This window comes from Bos javanicus, chromosome 5, assembly GCF_032452875.1.
Source record: "Bos javanicus breed banteng chromosome 5, ARS-OSU_banteng_1.0, whole genome shotgun sequence".
NCBI classification, from domain to species: domain Eukaryota; kingdom Metazoa; phylum Chordata; class Mammalia; order Artiodactyla; family Bovidae; genus Bos; species Bos javanicus.
Genome location: NC_083872.1, coordinates 85,409,902 through 85,429,048, shown reverse-complemented (window position 1 = coordinate 85,429,048; position 19,147 = coordinate 85,409,902). Strand labels below are relative to the sequence as shown.

Here is a 19,147-nt window from a genome sequence, read left to right as displayed (position 1 = left end):
TTCCCCTTCTCTCAGCCCCTGGTAATCACCATTCTATTTTCTGTGTCTGTGAATCTGACTACTTTAGATAGCTTATGTAAGTGGAATCATACAGTATTTGTCTTTTTGTAACTGGCTTATTTTTCTTAACATAATGTCCTCAGAGTTCATCCATGTTGTAGCATGTGGCAGGATTTCCTTCCTTTAAAGCTGAATAAAATATTCCATTGTATGCCTAGACCACATTTTGTTTATCCATTTGTTTATTGATGGACATTTGAGTTGCTTCCACCTCTTGACTGTTGTGAACATTGAACATTTTTGCTATGAATATTGGTGTGCAAATATCTCTTCAAGACCCTGCTTTCAATTCCTTTAGAAATATGCCCAGATGTTGGATTGCTGGATCATATAGAGTTCTATTTCTTAAGTTTTTGAGGAGTCACCATACTGTTTTGCACAGCGGTTACATCATTTTACAGTCCTACTAACAATGTACTAAGGTTCCAGTTTCTCTATATCTTGGCCAACATGTTATTTTCTGATTTCTGATAGTAGCTATTCTAATAGGTGCAAGGTGATATCTCACTGTGGTTTTGACTTGCATTTCTGATGATTAGTATTTGAAGCATCTTTCATATGCTTACTGGCCATTTGTGTATCATCTTTGAAGCATGTCTATTCAAGTCCTTTGCCAAAATTAAAGTAATAGATATGATTTGCAAATATTTTCTCCCATTTCGTGGGTTGCCTCTTCATTCTGTTGATTATGTCCTTTGATGCACAAAAGTTTGTAAGTTCGATGTAGTGCTCTTTGTCTACTTTTGCTTTTCTTGTCTATGCTTTTGGTATCATATTCAAGAAATCATTGCCAACTCCATTGTCAGGAAGCTTTTCTGCTATGGTTTTCTTCTAGAGTTATCTTCTGGCGTTATATAGTTTGGGGTCTTCAATCCATTTTGGATTGATTTTTGTATATAGTGTAAAATAAGAGTCCAACTTTACCGTTTTGCAGTTTTCCAGCATTATTTATTAAAGAGACTGTTCTTTCTCCATTTTGTAGTCTTGGCACCCTTGTCAAAGATCATTTGACCATATGACCATTTGACCACGTACTCTTGCCTGGAAAATCCCAAAGACAGAGGAGCCTGGTGGGCTGCAGTTCATGGGGTCGCTAAGAGTCAGCCACAACTGAGCGACTTCACTTTCACTTTCATGCATTGGAGAAGGAAATGGCAACCCACTCCACTGTTCTTGCCTGGAGAATCCCAGGGATGGGGGAGCCTGGTGGGCTGCCGTCTATAGGGTCACAGAGTCGGACACGACTGAAGCGACTTAGCAGCAGCAGCAGCAGCAGGTTTATTTCTGGGCCTGCTATTCTGTTCTATTGGTCTGTCTTTATGCCAATACCATACTGTTTCAGTTACTGTAGCTTTGTAATGTGCTTTGAAACCAAGATGTGGGGTACCTTTAGCTTTGTACTTTTGTTTTCAAAATTGTTTTGCTCTTCAGAGTCCTTTGAGATGCCATATGAATTTCAGGATGAATTTTTCTGTTTCTGCAAAAAAAAAATTCACTGGAATTTTGATAGAGATTATATTGATTTGTTAATTGATTTGACTAGTATAGACAGTGAGACAAATGGCTTTCCATCAGGAAAGCCTTAGGAAAGCCATCATCTTAGATCAATGGCACAGGTTTGAGATAAATATTCATAAGGCAATAAAGGCCTACTTACCTAACCAGCCTAGGCTCACCTTGTTATCAATGGAAGAGCAAATATAGTGGTCAGAGTCAAATATAATTTGAGTATTTTTCCTACTTTTCTTAAAAGTTCAAACTATGTTCTTCATATAGTGCATTCATTTATAGAAATAATTTCTTTACCACTGCCAATTAATTATATCCCATCCCATTAATTGTAGAAGAAAGATATAAACACACATGAAGGAGTGGCAAATTTGGGAAATTAAAGTGGAAGAGATGAAAATTGTATAACAGATTTTATGAACACCTCCATAGGTCTACTTGATAGCCAACAAAGATCATAATATTTCAGTAGCATTCATTATTTGTCTTTACTGCTGCTTTTCACCTTCCACAGAGATAATAGAGTCATCTGCATTTACAACATAGTCAGCATTAGAATCACTTGCTGAATACTTGGGTTTGATACTGTCTAATACTTTACTTTCTGTGCAGTCTTTAACATCTCTTTGTGAAGACGACAGCCAGGCCCAGGAAATCATTAAGAAGCTGGAGAAGAGTATAACGTTCCTCAGCCAGTGCACAACACGAGTGGCCAGTAGAGCTGAGATGTTGGGAGCCATTAATCAGGTAATTTGTCTCCATTTGTCTAGTTACAATGAAATTACTGAAAGGATTTATTATCTGTAACATTATAGATTGTATTCTAGGAAAGTACTCTATTTGATCATTTCAGAATATTTTTGGTATTTTGTGCTTTTACACAATGCAGTAATAAAGATCCTTGTTTATGGATCTTCTCATACTTATTCAGAGAGAAGTAGATTTTTTTTTTTTCAAAATTTCTTTGTGAGAAATTCTGGGGAAGATTTTAAGTTTTTGAATCTATACCTAAACAGATGTGTTATATTCATATCTCTAAATAATATGTCTGCACTATCACTTAGTGATTTATTTACAGTTTTAGATATTTGTTTCCTACTATGAAGATGAATATTTAGTTCTTTTATCAGTCTCTCCTTCCTCACACCTAAAGTGTCTTTCACTTTATTGTTGATCTCTCTTCTTTCCTGACCAAGCTTAAATTCCATGGTCAAACACGACATTCACTCTCTTGCATGAACTCTCAACACTTTTACCTCTCTCGTTTTATTCATTTATTTAGAAAATCTACAATCTTGTTTAATACATTTCTTTACCTGCTCATGCCTGCATAGCTGGAAAACCTCACACCCTTATGCTGACTGAGTTCTCTTGAAATTCATCACAAATCTTAAGTGGTCCTTGGGGCTTCCTATCATTCACCCTGCTTCTCTTCTATATATCAACTTCATACTTTCCCTTTCCCCTGAAATCCCCATCCTGTCCTCTCCTACCTTCTCTGTCAAATGATGACTTTGCTTCCTAATTCAATAGGAAATTTGAGGCAGTCAGAAGGAATCTTCCAAAAGCTTTGAACCTACAAGCATCTAAACACTCAACATTGCCTTCCTTTCTAGTACCAAAGATGAGTTTTCTCCTATCCAAGGCTAACCATCCCACCTCTATGCAAGAGCCCATTCCTTTCAGTTTGCTCAGAATCTGGGCCACAATTCTACCTGCAGTCTTTCCTCTCCAGTTTTTCCCCACTCTTTTGAATCATTCTCATCAGCACACCAGAGAAGGCAATGGCACCCCACTCCAGTACTTTTGCCTAGAAAATCCCATGGACGGAGGAGGCTGCTAGGCTGCAGTCCATGGGGTTGCAAAGAGTCGGACATGACTGAGCAACTTCACTTTCACTTTTCACTTTAATGCATTGGAGAAGGAAATGGCAACCCACTCCAGTGTTCTTGCCTGGAGAATCCCAGGGACGGGGAAGCCTGGTGGGTTGCCGTCTATGGGGTCGCACAGAGTCGGACACAACTGAAGCGACTTAGCAGCAGCAGCAGCAGCACACAAATACTTAGATACTTTGTTTTTAAGACAGGAAAAATAACACAAAGCAAACACAAAAAATCTTTCACTCTTTCTCCTTTGGTTACCACCCTGTTTCTCTGTTCCCATTTTTAGCAAATTTCTTCAATAGAACTGAACTCACTGTTTCTAATTTCTCTCCTCCTGTCATCTCTGAAATTTATTCTAGTTGGCCTTAACCTACTCTTTTTTCTTAACCTGTCTGCTATATTCAACATGGCTAAGCTCTTCCTTCTCCTGGAAACACTCTTGACATTTGGCTTCCAGGTACCACAATCCCCTGTTTTTTCCCTCTACATCATGAATCATCATGGACCTTTCCAGACTCCTTTATGGGTCCCATCCTTTCTCCCAGCCTTATTAATCTTAATGGACCCCACAGCTTTACCTTTGCACATCTGATCTTCATCATCACTCAATCCTGGTACTATCCCATCTAATCAACTGATGATTCCCCAATTCACACACTTATCTTAAACATCTGCCTTGAGTTTTAGACTAGAATCTGCTACTGTTGACATAGCACTTTGAAGTTTGATAGACAGCTTAAACTTAACATGTCCAAAAAGAAACTGCTGATGGAAGGGAAGAAAATATTTGAAGATCATATATCTAATACGGGTCTAGTTTCCAGAATATGGGCTTCCCTGATAGCTCAGTTGGTAAAGAATCTGCCTGCAAAGCAGAAGACCCTGGTTCAATTCCTGGGTCGGGAGGATCTTCTGGAGAAGGGATAAGCTACCCACTCCGGTATTCTTGGGCTTCACTTTGGCTCAGCTGGTAAAGAATCCGCCTGCAATGCGGGATTGGGTTCCCAACCCAATCCCCGGGTTGGGAAGATACCCTGGAGAAGGGAAAGGCTATCTACTCCGGTATTCTGGCCTGGAAAATTCCATGAACAGAAGAGCCTGGTAGACTACAGTCCATGGGGACTCAAAGAGTTGTTCATGACTGAGACTGAGCATACATGCACATACATCCAGAATATGTCAAGAATGCTTGCAACTTAACAACAAAAAGATAAGCAATCCAGTTAAAAATGCAGATAAGACTTGAATAGACATTTCCCTAAAGAAATTATACAAATGGCCAATAAGCACACGAGAAGATGCTTAATTGTTAGCAAATTGAAAATCAAAGCCATAATGATATACCACTTCACACCCACTACTGCTGCTGCTGCTAAATCGCTTCAGTCATTTCCGACTCTGTGCTCTGTCAGCCTACCAGGCTTCACCGTCCCTGGGATTCTCCAGGCAAGAACACTGGAGTGGGTTGCCATTTCCTCCTCCAACGCATGAAAGTGAAAAGTGAAAGTGAAGTCACTCAATCATGTCCGAGTCCTAGCAACCCCATGGACTGCAGCCTACCAGGCTCCTCTGTCCATGGGATTTGCCAGGCAAGAGTACTGGAGTGGGTTGCAAGGAAAAAGAAAGGAAGGAAGAAGGAAAATAATTAGTGTTGACGGATGTGGAGAAATTACAATATTATTTTTTTATTGGAGGAAAATTGCTTTACAGTGTTGTGTTGGTTTCTGCAGTATTATTGTCGCATTATTAATATAATATTTAGCCACTAAAAGGAATGAAGTGTTGATACATGCTACAATGTAGCTGAATCTAAAAAATTTTATGCTATAGATGCTAGACATAAAGGTCACATGTTATGTGATTGTGTTTATATATAGTATCTAGAGTGGATAAATCTTTAGGGAAAGGTAGAAGATTGGTGTTTGCTAGCTTCTAGGGGAAGGAGGTGAGTAGGAAGTAACTGCTTCATAAGTATGGGGTTTTATTTTGAGATGATGAAAATGTTTGGGAACTAGTGATGTTTGTATAACATTGTGAATGTACTAAATGTCACTAAATTGTTCACTTAAAAATATTGAATTTTATATTGTGAATTATACACTAGTATAAAAAAAGAAAAAATACAACAAATATATATTTTGTCAGGTTCCAGTTCAAATAAAACTGTAAATAGATGTTTTTGAGACAGTTAGGGAAATTTGAATATGAATTAGATGATATTAAGGTGTTTCTGTTTATGTTGTTAGAAGTGATCACGGTATTATTATTTAAGGACACACACTCCCACTTTTCAGATATTTATTAAAATGTTTAAGAGTTAAATAACATGATGTCTGTCGCCTGTACTTAAAAAAATAGCATTCAAACTTTGAGATGAAACTTACACACCAAAATGTTGACGGGTCTTGAAACTGATTGATGGATATATGTGGATCCATTGTGTACTTTTTGTGTCTGTGGAAATTATCATAATATAAACAATTTTAATTTTAAAAAAGTAGATAAATAATATTAGATCTGTATTATCTGTAAATATTATTATGCCCATGTAAGTTCTATTCATAGCATATACAAGTAGTCTTTTACTTGTATATGCTATGAATATACATAGATGTATATTCTATGGAAAATATATTCTAAATGTATATTCTAAAGGAAAAAGATGACTTTTCCTTCTTTGCACAATGTTTATGTTCTTTTTGGAGTTAATAATTTTACTTTACCGTGATTGTTATGCTCAGTTTTCTATTTCAGTTCAGTTCAGTTCAGTCGCTCAGTCGTGTCCGATTCTTTGCGATCTTATGAATCGCAGCACGCCAGGCCTCCCTGTCCATCACCAACTCCCGGAGTTCACTCAGACTCACGTCCATCGAGTCAGTGATGCCATCCAGCCATCTCATCCTCTGTCATCCCCTTCTCCTCCTGCCCCCAATCCCTCCCAGCATCAGAGTCTTTTCCAGTGAGTCAACTCTTTGCATCAGGTGGCCAAAGTACTGGAGTTTCAGCTTCAGCATCATTCCTTCCAAAGAAATCTCAGGGCTGATCTCCTTCAGAATGGACTGGTTGGATCTCCTTGCAGTCCAAGGGACTCTCAAGAGTCTTCTCTAACACCACAGTTCAGAAGCATCAATTCTTCAACACTCAGCCTTCTTCACAGTCCAACTCTCACATCCATACATGACCACTGGAAAAACCATAGCCTTGACTAGACGGACCTTTGTTGGCAAAGTAATGTCTCTGCTTTTCAATATGCTATCTAGGTTGGTCATAACTTTCTTTCCAAGGAGTAAGCGTCTTTTAATTTCATGGCTGCAATCACCATCTGCAGTGATTTTGTAACACCCAAAAAAATAAAGTCTGACACTGTTTCCACTGTTTCCCCATCTATTTCCCATGAAGTGATGGGACCAGATGCCATGATCTTCATTTTCTGAATGTTGAGTTTTAAGCCAACTTTTTCATTTACTTATCTCTAATTTATTCTTAACCTCTCCATGGAGTCTAGATTTCACAATAGATACACATTAATCAGATATTCTGTCAATTTTTTCTTTGAGTTGTTGCTTCCAGGGACTTTTGACCTGTCAGTCTCAACTGACAGTTGTATGTGTGTGTGTGTGTGTGTGTGTGCTCAGTTGTGTCTGACTCTTTGCAACCCTATGGACTGTAGCCCACCACGCTCCTCTGTCCATGGAATTTTTCCTGGCGAGAATATTGGAGTGGGTTGCCGTTTCCTACTCCAGGGAATCTTCCTGATCCCAGGGATAAAACCTGCATCTCTTGCATCTCCTGCATTGGCAGGCAGATTTTTACCACTATGCATGTGGGAAGCAAATTCTTAAATGAAGACTTCTTTCACTTCTCTCTTGAGTTAAACTCCATTTCCTGAATCCCACGCCTCCTTCTTTGCTGGTTTATTTATTTTTCTTTATTTTGATGGAACATCTCACCCAGTAACTTTTCAAGAAAAAGAATGCCTGGGAGGTAAACTTTTTGAGATGTTATATAACTGAAAATCCAAGTCTTTATTCTTATGCATCTTTACATTAGCTGGGTAAAGGATTTTAGGTTAGAAATCATTTCCTTTAGAATTTTTCTCGCACTGCCTCATTTTCTTCTTAGCTTCTGGTGTTGGTATCAAATTTTGATGCCATTCTGACTCTTGAGCTTTTGTTTATAACATATTTTTACTTTCTAGAAGCTTTTAGAATATTCTGTTACCCCTACTGTCCTTCCCTGGCATGGGTTTATTTTCAGCCACTATTTTAGGTCCTGAGTGGACATAAATTGACAAGTTATTCCTTGAGTTCAGAAATTTTCTTGAACTATTTCCTTTTCTACGCCTTGTGGACTTTTTCTACATTTTCTATACTTGCATTCCTGTTTTTTGGCTGTTGGATCTCCTGAACTGTCCTTTCTCTTCTCTTTTCTACCTTTTAGTCTTTTTGTTCTAGTTTCAGAGAAGTTTCCTCAACTTTATCTTGAGACTCTTCTCTTATGTATTTTTATTATATTTCTAACTTCCAGACTTTTAAAATTCTCAGATCCTAACTTTTTTATACCTTGTTCCTATTTCACAAATGTAATGTTTATTTTTCTCTGAAGATATTGATAGCTTCCTTAAGTTTTCATTTTTCTGTAGTTTATTTCTTTCAGCTTGTTTTTTCCCCCTGTATTTTTATTTTCTTTTCTCAGGTTAGAGGCTTGCCTCTGACTAGTGATGACCCATTAACTAGTCCCATTAATTGATTGGGAACTCGGGATGTGTTAGGTGGGGAAGCTTTTTCCTGGTTCTGAGTTTCACACAGGCCGGGAGGTTTCACCAGCATCCTCTTATACCAATAGTTTTAAGACTTTCATCCTGCAGTGTTAAGATTCCTCAAAGAAAATTCCAACTGCCTATCTTGAGAGTATAATCCTGGCTACCAGTGTTTGGTAGTTAGAAGAAGAATAAGGCTTTGTATCTTAATATTCAACATGTATCAGCAACAGCCACAGGAGTGGAAAAGGTCAGTTTTCGTTCCAATCCCAAAGAAGGGCGATGCCAAAGAATGTTCAAACTATTGTACAATTGTGCTCCTTTCACATGCTAATAAGATTATGCTCAAAATCCTTCAAATTCGGTTTCAGCAGTATGTGAAGGAGAACTTCCATTTGTACAAGCTGGGTTAGAAAAGGCAGAGGAACCAGAGATCAAATTGCTGACATTCATTGGATCATGCAGAAAGTAAGGGAATTCGATAAAGGCATCTACTTCTGCTTCACTGACTATGCTAAAGCCTTTGACTGTGTGGATCACAAAAAACTGTGGAAAATTCTTAAAGACATGAGAGTACCAGATCACCTTATCTGTCTCCTGAGAAACCTGTATGTAGGTCAAGAAGTGGCAGTTAGAACTGGGCATGGAGCAACTGACTTGTTCAAAGTTAGGAAAGGTGTATGACAAGGCTATTGTCACCATGCTTATTTAACTTATATGCAGAGTACATCAAGTGAAATTGCTGGGCTGGATGAGTCACAAGCTGGAATCAAGATTGCCAGGAGAAATATCAACAACCTCAGATATGCAGATGATACCACTCTAATGGCAGAAAGTGAAGAGGAACTAAAGAGCTTCTTGATGAGGGTGAAAGAGGAGAGTGAAAAGGCTTACTTGAAACTCAACCCCCAAAAAACTAAAATTATGGCATCTGGTCCCATCACTTCATAGCAAATAGATGGGGAAAAAGTGGAAGCAGAGATAGAATTTATTTTCCTGGGCTTCAAAATCACTACTGACAGTGACTGTAGCCATGAAATTAAGACACTTGCTCATTGGAAGGAAAGCTATGACAAACTCAGATAGTATATAAAAAAGCAGACATCCCTTTGGTGACCAAGGTCCGTATAGTCAAAGCTGTGGTTTTTCCAGTAGTCACGTGTGGATGTGAGAGTTGGACCATAAATAAGGCTGAGTGCTAGAGAATTGATGCTTTCAAACTGTGGTGCTGAAGAAGACTCTTGAGAGTCCCTTGGACAGCAAGGAGATCAAACCAGTCAATCCTAAAGGAAATCAACCCTGAATATTCATTGGAAAGATTGATGCTGAAGCTCCAATACTTTGGCCACCTGATGCAAAGCTAACTCATTGGAAAAGACCTGGATGATGGCAAAGATTGAGGGCAGGAGGAGAAGGAGGTGATAGAGGATGAGATGATTAGATAGCATCACCAACTCAGTGGACATGAATTTGAACAAACGCTGGGAGATAGTAGAGGACAGAGGAACCTGGCGTGCTGCAGTCCATGGAGTCACAAAGAGTCAGACATGATTTAGGGACTGACCAACAACAGACTTTTGCTTCAATCTATTTTTTTCTGTAGGATCCATTCACCATCAACTGTTACTGCTCAATCCACAGACCCTCTGTTCAAATCTCTCCAGATATCCACCATTTTAATCTTTCCCCAAAATGGTAGAGGGGCTCAGCTGACCTGAGTGATGGAGGGGATCTGTGGATCTAATTGCTTTTTATACAGATTTTCAACTCTTCGTGTGTTTTACCTCCAAGCTTAATTCCAGACATACCACTAATTCTTGGGCATTTGTGGATTTCTGTGATTCAACCCAGGTTTCTTCCAGACTTTTCTTTTTTTTATTTTTTAGGGTTTGGCTTTTCAGGTCTTTGTCTTTTACCTCTAGTCTGTCTACCTGGCAAGTGTTCAGAATTTGGTTGCTGTTCCATCCTCTTCCATTCTGATTACCCTTGTATGCCTACCTGCTAAGTTGCTCAGTCATGTCCAACTCTTTGGGACCCTATGGACTGTGGCCCACCAGGTTCCTCTGTCCAAGGGATTCTCCAGGCAAGAATACTGGAGTGGGTTGTTGTGCCCTCCTCCAGGGCACCTTCCTGACCCAGGGTCTCTTTATGTCTCCTGCACTGGCAGGCAGGTTCTTTACCACTAGCAACACCTGGGAAGCCCTTACCCTTTTATAGTCATGCCTTTAAAACACAACAACAAAAAAACTTTTATCATCACTTTAGTGGGATTTATGTCTGGGATGAAGACAAGAACATGTATCTTTTAACTGGGTATTAAGGATAATATTTTCGATGTAAATTTGTTCCTTTTTTTTTTTCCTGCTAGGAAAGCCGGGTTAGTAAAGCAGTTGAAGTGATGATTCAGCATGTAGAAAATCTGAAGAGGATGTATGCCAAAGAGCATGCTGAATTAGAAGAACTGAAACAGGTTCTTTTGCAAAATGAAAGGTCTTTTAACCCTCTTGAAGATGAAGGTAATAAAAGTTTAAGATAACAGTATCAGTTACATTTTTCTGACATTCTCCTCTTTCTTTCTCTCTTACTAATTCTGATTATACACTGTCTTTAGTACAACACCCTTTACGTTAAGGTTGTTTTAGAAGAATATAAAAGGGATACAATATATAAAATAATATAAGAAGTAACTCATTCCTGTTATTTATATAGCCCAAAGTAAGATGTCAGCATACAAATTAGGAGACAAGTATTTTATGGTAGACACCAAAAATTCATTAAATTGTTGATATGAGACAGTCATATCAACTCATTGACCCCCGTGTTGTCCTACTTAGGAACTGGCTCTTTCGCCACACATAAAACAAGGCCCCATAGTATAAATGAACCACTTTTGCCAACAGTGGTTTTGTATCCCTCGAAGAAGGAATGACCATGGCAGAATAAGCTGATGAGTGTCTTGGAAAATAGTGAGACTACTGAGACCATGGAAAGTATCTCAACAGAAGGCCTATATATACCTTTACTAATTTTATTTTAAATAGATAATATAAATGTTCATAAACAGAATATTCGTTTTAATGATATGTTCTCTCTTTTGTAAAAGTAATAATGTTTGGTGATCTTCTGATCTGTAATTTTGGGCTCATTTATTCAGCATACGTTCATTTTGTGCCCCATCTGTCCCAGACAGGCATCGTTGACAGTGGCAGAGACACAGAGGACTGTATTTCATTGGTTCAGATATTGCTTTGAATCACCAAATAAATGACAGCTAGATATCTGCATTGTTTAGTAGTCGCTAGGGTCTTAAATAGTTTCCGACTATTACTTTTCTTTATAAGAATTAAGACCATTATGTTAGATTGCATGTGTTAATTCAAAAAACATGCAAATGTGTTTTCCCTTTCAGATGACTGCCAAACTAAAAAACGTTCATCTTCTGTAAACTCTAAGGTAATTACCAATTCACTGAACAAATGTCTATCACATGTTACAGATGAGATGATTTAAAAATATTTTTTGAAGTAACATGGCTTTAAATGTAAATCATAAAGCAACAATGATTTTAAGTCATATATGTTATATGCATGTGTGTTTATGTTTATATATATATGCTTTTATACTTCTTGCAATATTTGTATGTAACAAGGCTTCCCAGGCGGTGCACTTGGTAATGAGCCCACCTGCCAATGCAGGAGATTCAAGAGACACCAGTTCCATCACTGGAGTAAGAAAATGGCAACCCACTCCAGTATTCTTGCCTAGAAAATTCCATGGGCAGAGGACCCTGGTGGGCTACAGTCCATAAGGTCATAAAGAGTTGGTGCGACTGAGCATGCACACACGCTAAGTTTGCCTGCAGTGAGATGAAAGTCAGTGTAACAACAGTTTCTCTTTCATGTGAAACCAGAATTGGGAATAAGCAGTCTAAAAGTGGCACAGCAGCTTTAGAAAATCTCTAGGGCCCAGTTTCCTTCCCTCTTACTGAATCATCACCCTCAGAGCTTTGCTTCCACCTCATGGTCTAAGATAGCTTTGTCAGTTCTGAGTACCAAGTCCTGGTGATTACTTAATATGTTGCACCATATTCCAAGAAAAAAGAATAAGAGAAACAGGTGTTCTCTCTCTCTCTGAAGACACTCCCTAGAAGTCCCAGCTAACATTTCCCTTTTCATTTTTGCTTGGAAACAAGATGAAAACAGAGCTTTTATTCTGGAGATGTAACTGAAAATCAAGAGGTCTGTTACTAAAAAAAAGAGGGGGGGGGTTGGAAAATGGGATATTGAAAGTCAATCAGCAGTTTTTGTCAGTTTAAAAATCAGGATTTCACAGAATTTTTGAGCAAGTGAGTTTAAAAATCATTCCATCTAAATTGATCTTTTGCACAGATGAACAAAATCACTTTCACAGAAGTTATATGTTTAGTTATGATCCTATCGTGATAGAACCATGATTAGAACCCAGATTCCTGGACCACAATTTGATTTGCTTGATGTTCAGCTAACCTATAAAATTAAATTAGGGATGATGGTTTAAGAAAAGAATTCACATAAAAATTCTCATTTATTTTCCTACATTTACCATATTTTTATTTCCTGTAGTCCCACTTATTTCAACTTTAAGAGTCACAAAATATGACATAACATTTTCCTGTGTAAATCTCAAGGCTAAGGTATAAAAAACATCCATTCATTAAAATGTCATACTTACCCTTATATGTGTTAAATGGAAAAAAGTGAAACCATGAAAAAAGAAAGCTCTTAAATAGATGCATATTTATCTCCTCTTGATTTGAGGAAATTTTTCCAAGCATAAAAGAAATGGCAGCAAAAGTGAGGAAAAGATGAAAAGATTTGGCTGCATTAACAATAAAAAAGTTTTTTGCCAAGAAGTATCTTTTGCAAAATTAATATGAGCAAAAATCATAAACAGGTGGTTCTCAGATCAGATACACAGTTATTCAACATAGAAAAATGGTGTTCAGGGTTACTATAAACCTAAACAGAAAACCCTGTATTCCTTACTTGACTGGCAAAGATTATCCAGTGTTGGAGAAAGTTGAATATAAGTTGGCAGAATATTTCTGAAAGGAAATTTGGCCATAACAAAAACCTTGAAAATATGTCTCCTGTTTAACTCAGTAATGGTCAAGTACATGGATGTGTACATACAAGAATACCCATCAGTGTTTCATACAAGGATAAAATATTGAGAATTTTCTAAATGTACATTTCTTCCCTTTGGGTAGCCATCTTCTCTTCGAAGAGTGACCATTGCCTCTTTGCCCAGAAATATTGGAAATGCAGGAATGGTAAGCAAATTCCTAAGTGTTCTTAGTCAGAAGCAAATTAATTTTCATATCACAAAAGTATAAACTTCACTAAATTTGTATTTTATTATTTCCTTAATGTCTGAACTTTAAAGTTGGCTGGGATGGAAAATAATGACCGATTTAGTAGGAGGTCAAGCAGTTGGTAAGTATAATTTTATGATGCCTCTTTGGGAACCTTATGATTTTATAATTTGGCTAAAGTAAATGTTTGAAATAAGCAATATAGTAACATCTGTTTTGTATGGAGTATATGCAGAATAGTTATAAAAATTGGCATATGATCGTGAAATTGTTTTCTTATGAGATAAGCATTACATGAATATGCTAAAGAAAAAATAAGAACATATTGCTTTTGTATTGATTTAAGTAGTGGGAAATAAATTGGTAATGGCTACACAAGTATTTGATTTGATAAGTGGCTATAATCATCTTTATTTAGGCGTATTTTGGGGTCAAAGCAGAGTGAACACCGTCCCTCATTACATCGATTTATTAGCACCTATTCCTGGGCAGATGCTGAAGAAGAAAAGTGTGAACTAAAGTAGGTGAAGCTTGATGTGTTTATTAACTTGACGTGACTGGGGAATAAATACTGGGCATCACTTTTATTCTGTGGAGTCCACTGCTGCAGCATCAAAAAGACCATTCATTGTATAAGGCTTTTATGAAAATACAGCACTATGTAAATGTTACTTATGAGTACATTCACTCAGTACTGCAAGGTGTGAGGTCTTAAGTTAGAAAAGAACCTGAAATTTGCCAGATTTGTGAAGATAATCTTCTTCCTGTATAGGTATATGGTCATCAGGGGGAAAGGTTCATAAGAGAGCCATAGAAATAAAATGTTCATCAACTTAGATGAATTATATACAACATGTGTGTGTGTACATATAGACATATATGTGTATGTTTATATTTATATATATCCTAAAGGCACGTATGTAATATATGTGTATTACATATACATCTGTCTTCTCTTTAGGTAAATGAAGAGTAGGAAAAACAAAACTCTATATTGCTATATCTATATTTAGCAAGTGAAACAAATAAAATATACTTCTATAGTGAAAGGTAGAAGGTAAGAGGGAGGGACATGAAGAAATGCTGCCTCTAAAATCCTTGGTGACATTTGGTCTGTTTCCTCATCTGTAGAGATCTTAATGAAATTATTTTGTGTTGATTGTATACACATTCCTTGCATGCCTATTATGTTAGGCACACTACGCTCAAGCTTAAGGGATATGAAGATGAAAAAGACATTGTTCCTACCCTCAAAGCCTTTTTTCTCTCTTAAATAATCGTGGAAGCCTAATTGCATGGACTGAATTCCCTTTTATTAAAGATTTAGAGTTAACATAATGGATATTTTCTGATCTGGGTTTTAAAAAATTCAAGAGTTTCCTTGAGAAAAATTATCTATTTAAAAATTTTTGTTTGTATGGCATGATTTCTACTGAGAAGTTTATGCCAACAAAAGACTGAAACCTTGAGAATCCTATAGGAATTCTGGGTTGGAAGTCTTATGTTCTTTAAAAACCAAACTAAAATCGACCACAGGCATTCCCTATAGATGTCTGACTGAAAAACAAAAACTTTGACATGCAGTTCATTTTGGCCCCTGTGGGGGATTATGAACTTGAGATTTCAAAATTCAAATCTAACTAGGAACTCATGAGTGGTCATGAGACATGGAACATGAACAATGGAACAGTTAAGTTTTTTTTCAAGCAAAGGATTCCTCTTTAAATAAGATTTCAATACACTCAACCCAATTGCAACTTCCCAGTTCATTGAATACTATTGATTTGAAGTAGTTTTATACCAAACCTATCTTCATAAACACTTTTTAAATTATGAAGGTTTTTTAAAAAAAGAAATGACACTTTAATGCTATTCCAATTTAGTGTTGCTCAAAAAACCAACAGAGAAAAGATTAGTTTTAATTATCTATATTCTATTTAATATAGAATGTTAAAAAAATGTGGTAAAAGAATACGTACTGAGAAAAATTTTACTGTATGTTGAATGAAAAATTCACAGAAGAAGACATACTGGCATCCGCATTTGTTTCTTAAGGTGTAGTTACTTATACATACACATACACTCACACACATGCATGCACAGGCCAAGATGGAAAATCACAGAATAACACTGGTTAATTATAAGTGGTGAGAACTAACTTACACATGTTCTTTGCAAATCTCCCCTTTTTATTTGTTCTTTGGCTAGCACCCGAACTTTCTACAACAAACATTTGCTGTTTTTCTAAATACAAAGTTACTTTAAAAAATTAAATTCCTATAAATGATTAAAAATATAAAGTTGGTGATTTGACTTTTAGAATTAGGTATTTATCAAATTTTTCTAAAGCAAGATAAATATCTGTAAGCTTCCTTACAAAATACAGTAAAACAGCAATATTTTATAAATAATTATAGAACATTATGCATACTTTGATACTTAGAAACAATACTTATTTACAGAACTAAAGATGACTTAGAACCACCAGAAGAAGAAACAGTAGAAAAGACGAGAAAGCCAAGTCTTTCTGAAAAGAAAACAAACCCATCAAAATGGAATGTCTCTTCCATGTAAGTTATTTACTTGCTAAATGATATCATTTTGGTAGAATGGGGAAAGGTAAGGCAGGGTTAGAAGTTTTAATTATTTTTGCCTTTTAAAAATTTATTTTTGGTTGCCCTGGGTCCTCGTTGCTGTGTGCAGGCTTTCTCTGGTTGTGGCGGTTGGGGCCACTTTTCATTGCACTGCACAGACGTCTCACTGCAGTGCTTCTCTTGTGGACACGGCCTCTAGGTCTCAGGCTTCAGCAGTTGAGGCTCGTGGGCTCTAGAGCGCAGGCTCAGTAGCTGTGGTGCTTAGTTGCTCTATGGCACATGGGATCTTCCTGGACCAGGGATCGAATCTGTGTCCCCTGCATTGGCAGGTGGATTCTTTACCACTTTCCCACCGGGGAAGTCTAGCAGCATTAATCTTAAGCAAATTACTTTACTAAAAGACCTTTGAAAATGTTAAATTTAAGATGATTAATAACAAACTCCATATGGTCTATAAGAATTATTCCTGAACCTATGAGCTACAGGAGGCAGGGGAGTTCACAGTGTAAAGAACTTGGCCTTGGGACCAGAGGACCGAATTATAATGTTTCTACTATAGGAATATAAATTGCCTTACCTGACTTAAAGAATGAAATTAGTACTCAAATGTACTTGTTAGGAGTTAAATAATGCCTAAATCACATAATTTTCAGATTTTTATCTTAGCACCTCATTTCTTCAATTCTAAAATATTATAAGGGATAGCAGGGAGCAGATTGTGGCCAAGCCCAAGACAACAGATGACACTGTGTAGCTTATTACAAGGAGGTGTCAGTGGTAAAGAATATACTTGCCAATGCAGGAGACATGGATTTGATCACTGTGACAGGAAGATCCCCTGGAGTGGGAAATGGCAACCCACTCCAGTATTCTTGCTTAGGGAATCCCATGGACAAAGGAGTCTGGTGGGCTATTGTCTGTGGGTTGCAGAGAGTCAGAAATGACCGAGCACACATGTACGCTGGTGGAATTATGTAGGGCAGATACATGACTTGATTATTGTTGGCAAAAGGAATGTTTCTAGTATACAGAAGATTGTGGTTACTGCATACTGATTTTGTGTTTTTGTTGTAGTTATGATACATTAGCTTCCTGGGCAACAAACCTCAAGACGTCCATCAGAGAGGCCAACAAGGTGCTCTGGCTTTCTGTGGCATTCATTGTACTGTTTGCAGCGCTGATGAGCTTCTTCACAGGCCGATTCTTCCAGAAGCCCGTGGACGCTGCCCCCACACAGGATGGGGACCCCTGGATGTCTCTAGAACACATCTTGTGGCCATTCACCAGACTGCGACACAACGGGCCACCGCCAGTGTGACTGCAGCACGTCCTACTGTGTGTAGCTAGTTTTTAAAGTTTCAGTATCTGAACTTTGTACATTAGTAACTTTTAGCTGGGAAATTATAGAATGGAACAAGAGGTTCTCAGAATGACTGTAAGATATTTTATATTCTCTCTTTTTGTGATTACCTTCCTAACTAAAATGCAGTGGGGAGGAAGCCTGCTTATATGATTTTTTAAATGAGCTTTCTGAAGAGGAGATATTATTGTTTGTTAAAATTTATTGAAATAAAGAACCATTCAAAACTATGAACAGTGAACACTGGAAATCTCAGTAGGCCAAGTACAAGAGAAAAAAAAAAACCTAATTCTTAAAAAATAAAATGAGTATAAAATGCTGATTAGATCATTTGAACAGCCTGTTTGAAATATAGTCACTCATTACACTTTATTGAAGAAATACCTGATGTTTCTCCAAGTTGTTTGATTCTTCATACTGGATAAAATTTATCCCTGGGGATTTAAGAATAGCTGAGTAGCCTAGTTGAGAGTAGCATGTGGCATACAGAGTCAACAAACTGGCAGTTGGAACGCCTAACTGCCCTCATTGCTTCCTGAGAAGCAAAATCCTTAACCATGTGATATAAAGTGGAATGAAATTCAGTTTCTTCTTTAAGGGCTTCAGAAAACGCATCACTGGATTCATTGATCTTGAGACTTTGTGCCCTGTCACCACTAAACATTAAAAGGGTCCAGTTAGGGTTCCGAATGGGTTCTTCTTTAAGAAGGTGTTCCCTCACCTAAAAAAAAAAAAAAGAGAGAGAGAGAGAGAGAGAAATCTGTGAACAGTTGCTCTTTTATTAGGTATTTTGACAGTTGAGTATGTTACTTTGTTTGTTGTTGTTGTTCAGTGGCTAAGTCATGCCCAACTATTCATAACCGAGCACACCAGGCTTCCCTGTCCTTCACTATCTCCTGGAGCTTGCTCAAACTCATGTCCATTGAGTCAGTAATGGCATCCAGCATCTCATCCTCTATCACTCCCTTCTCCTTCTGCTCTCAATCTTTCCCAGCATCATGGTCTTTTCCAATGAGTCAGCTCTTCGCATCAGGTGACCAAAGTTTTTCCATATGATGGTCACAAAAATTGTGAACAATTTTTTTGGCCAATCCAATATTTGAAGGGCTTAAGTTTCCCAAATTGCTAAGATAAAAAGAAATATTCTTAATGTACCATTTTTTTTTAAAGCATGAAACTGTTTATATCTTAGTGTTTAAGGAGCTTATCAAAATATATTAATTCTTCAAAAAATATTTATTGAATGCCTTCAAGTGACAAGTATTGTTTCAGGTCCTACCTGAAACAATAAAACAAAAACAAAACAAAATAAAAAATAACCAAACATATTAATAAATAACAATCATAGGAATAAAACCTTGTCCTCGAGGAGCTTGTATTCTAATGGAAGAAACATGCAGTAAACAAGATAAATAAATGTGGTAGCTCATTTATGCTAAAATATTCATCAGTCAGCTTGCAGAATTTGATAACTTCTTTAGCAGGCAGTAGGAAATCTGCCCAGAAGGTTACTCTCAGAGGAGAGAGTTCATGAATCAGACATATTCACATGAAAGGCTTACATTTGTTCTTCAGTTGGTGTAAAGCGGTCTCCAGCCTAAAATCAAGAGCATTTGATACCATAACAGA

General features: G+C 37.3%; 2 protein-coding genes across 9 annotated transcripts in view; one reads left to right on the top strand and one right to left on the bottom strand.

The window, feature by feature from the left end:
• Positions 1 to 17,748, top strand: part of LOC133248003 (uncharacterized) — an 88,513-nt gene extending 70,765 nt beyond the window's left edge. Inside the window, exons 29-36 of the mRNA XM_061417596.1 lie at positions 2,182 to 2,316; positions 10,580 to 10,727; positions 11,621 to 11,664; positions 13,460 to 13,522; positions 13,636 to 13,685; positions 13,983 to 14,084; positions 16,027 to 16,134; positions 17,233 to 17,748. Of these exons, the coding sequence (XP_061273580.1) occupies positions 2,182 to 2,316; positions 10,580 to 10,727; positions 11,621 to 11,664; positions 13,460 to 13,522; positions 13,636 to 13,685; positions 13,983 to 14,084; positions 16,027 to 16,134; positions 17,233 to 17,476 (894 nt within the window). The 3' untranslated portion in view covers positions 17,477 to 17,748. The remainder of the gene's footprint in view (positions 1 to 2,181; positions 2,317 to 10,579; positions 10,728 to 11,620; positions 11,665 to 13,459; positions 13,523 to 13,635; positions 13,686 to 13,982; positions 14,085 to 16,026; positions 16,135 to 17,232) is intronic.
• A 120-nt stretch (positions 17,749 to 17,868) lies between these two features.
• DNAI7 (dynein axonemal intermediate chain 7) overlaps positions 17,869 to 19,147 on the bottom strand; it is an 88,028-nt gene continuing 86,749 nt past the window's right edge. For all 8 annotated transcript variants that reach the window (XM_061417599.1, XM_061417600.1, XM_061417598.1 and 5 more), the window contains one exon: positions 17,869 to 18,239. In XM_061417599.1, coding sequence (XP_061273583.1) covers positions 17,961 to 18,239 — 279 coding nt within the window. In that variant the 3' untranslated portion in view covers positions 17,869 to 17,960. The remainder of the gene's footprint in view (positions 18,240 to 19,147) is intronic.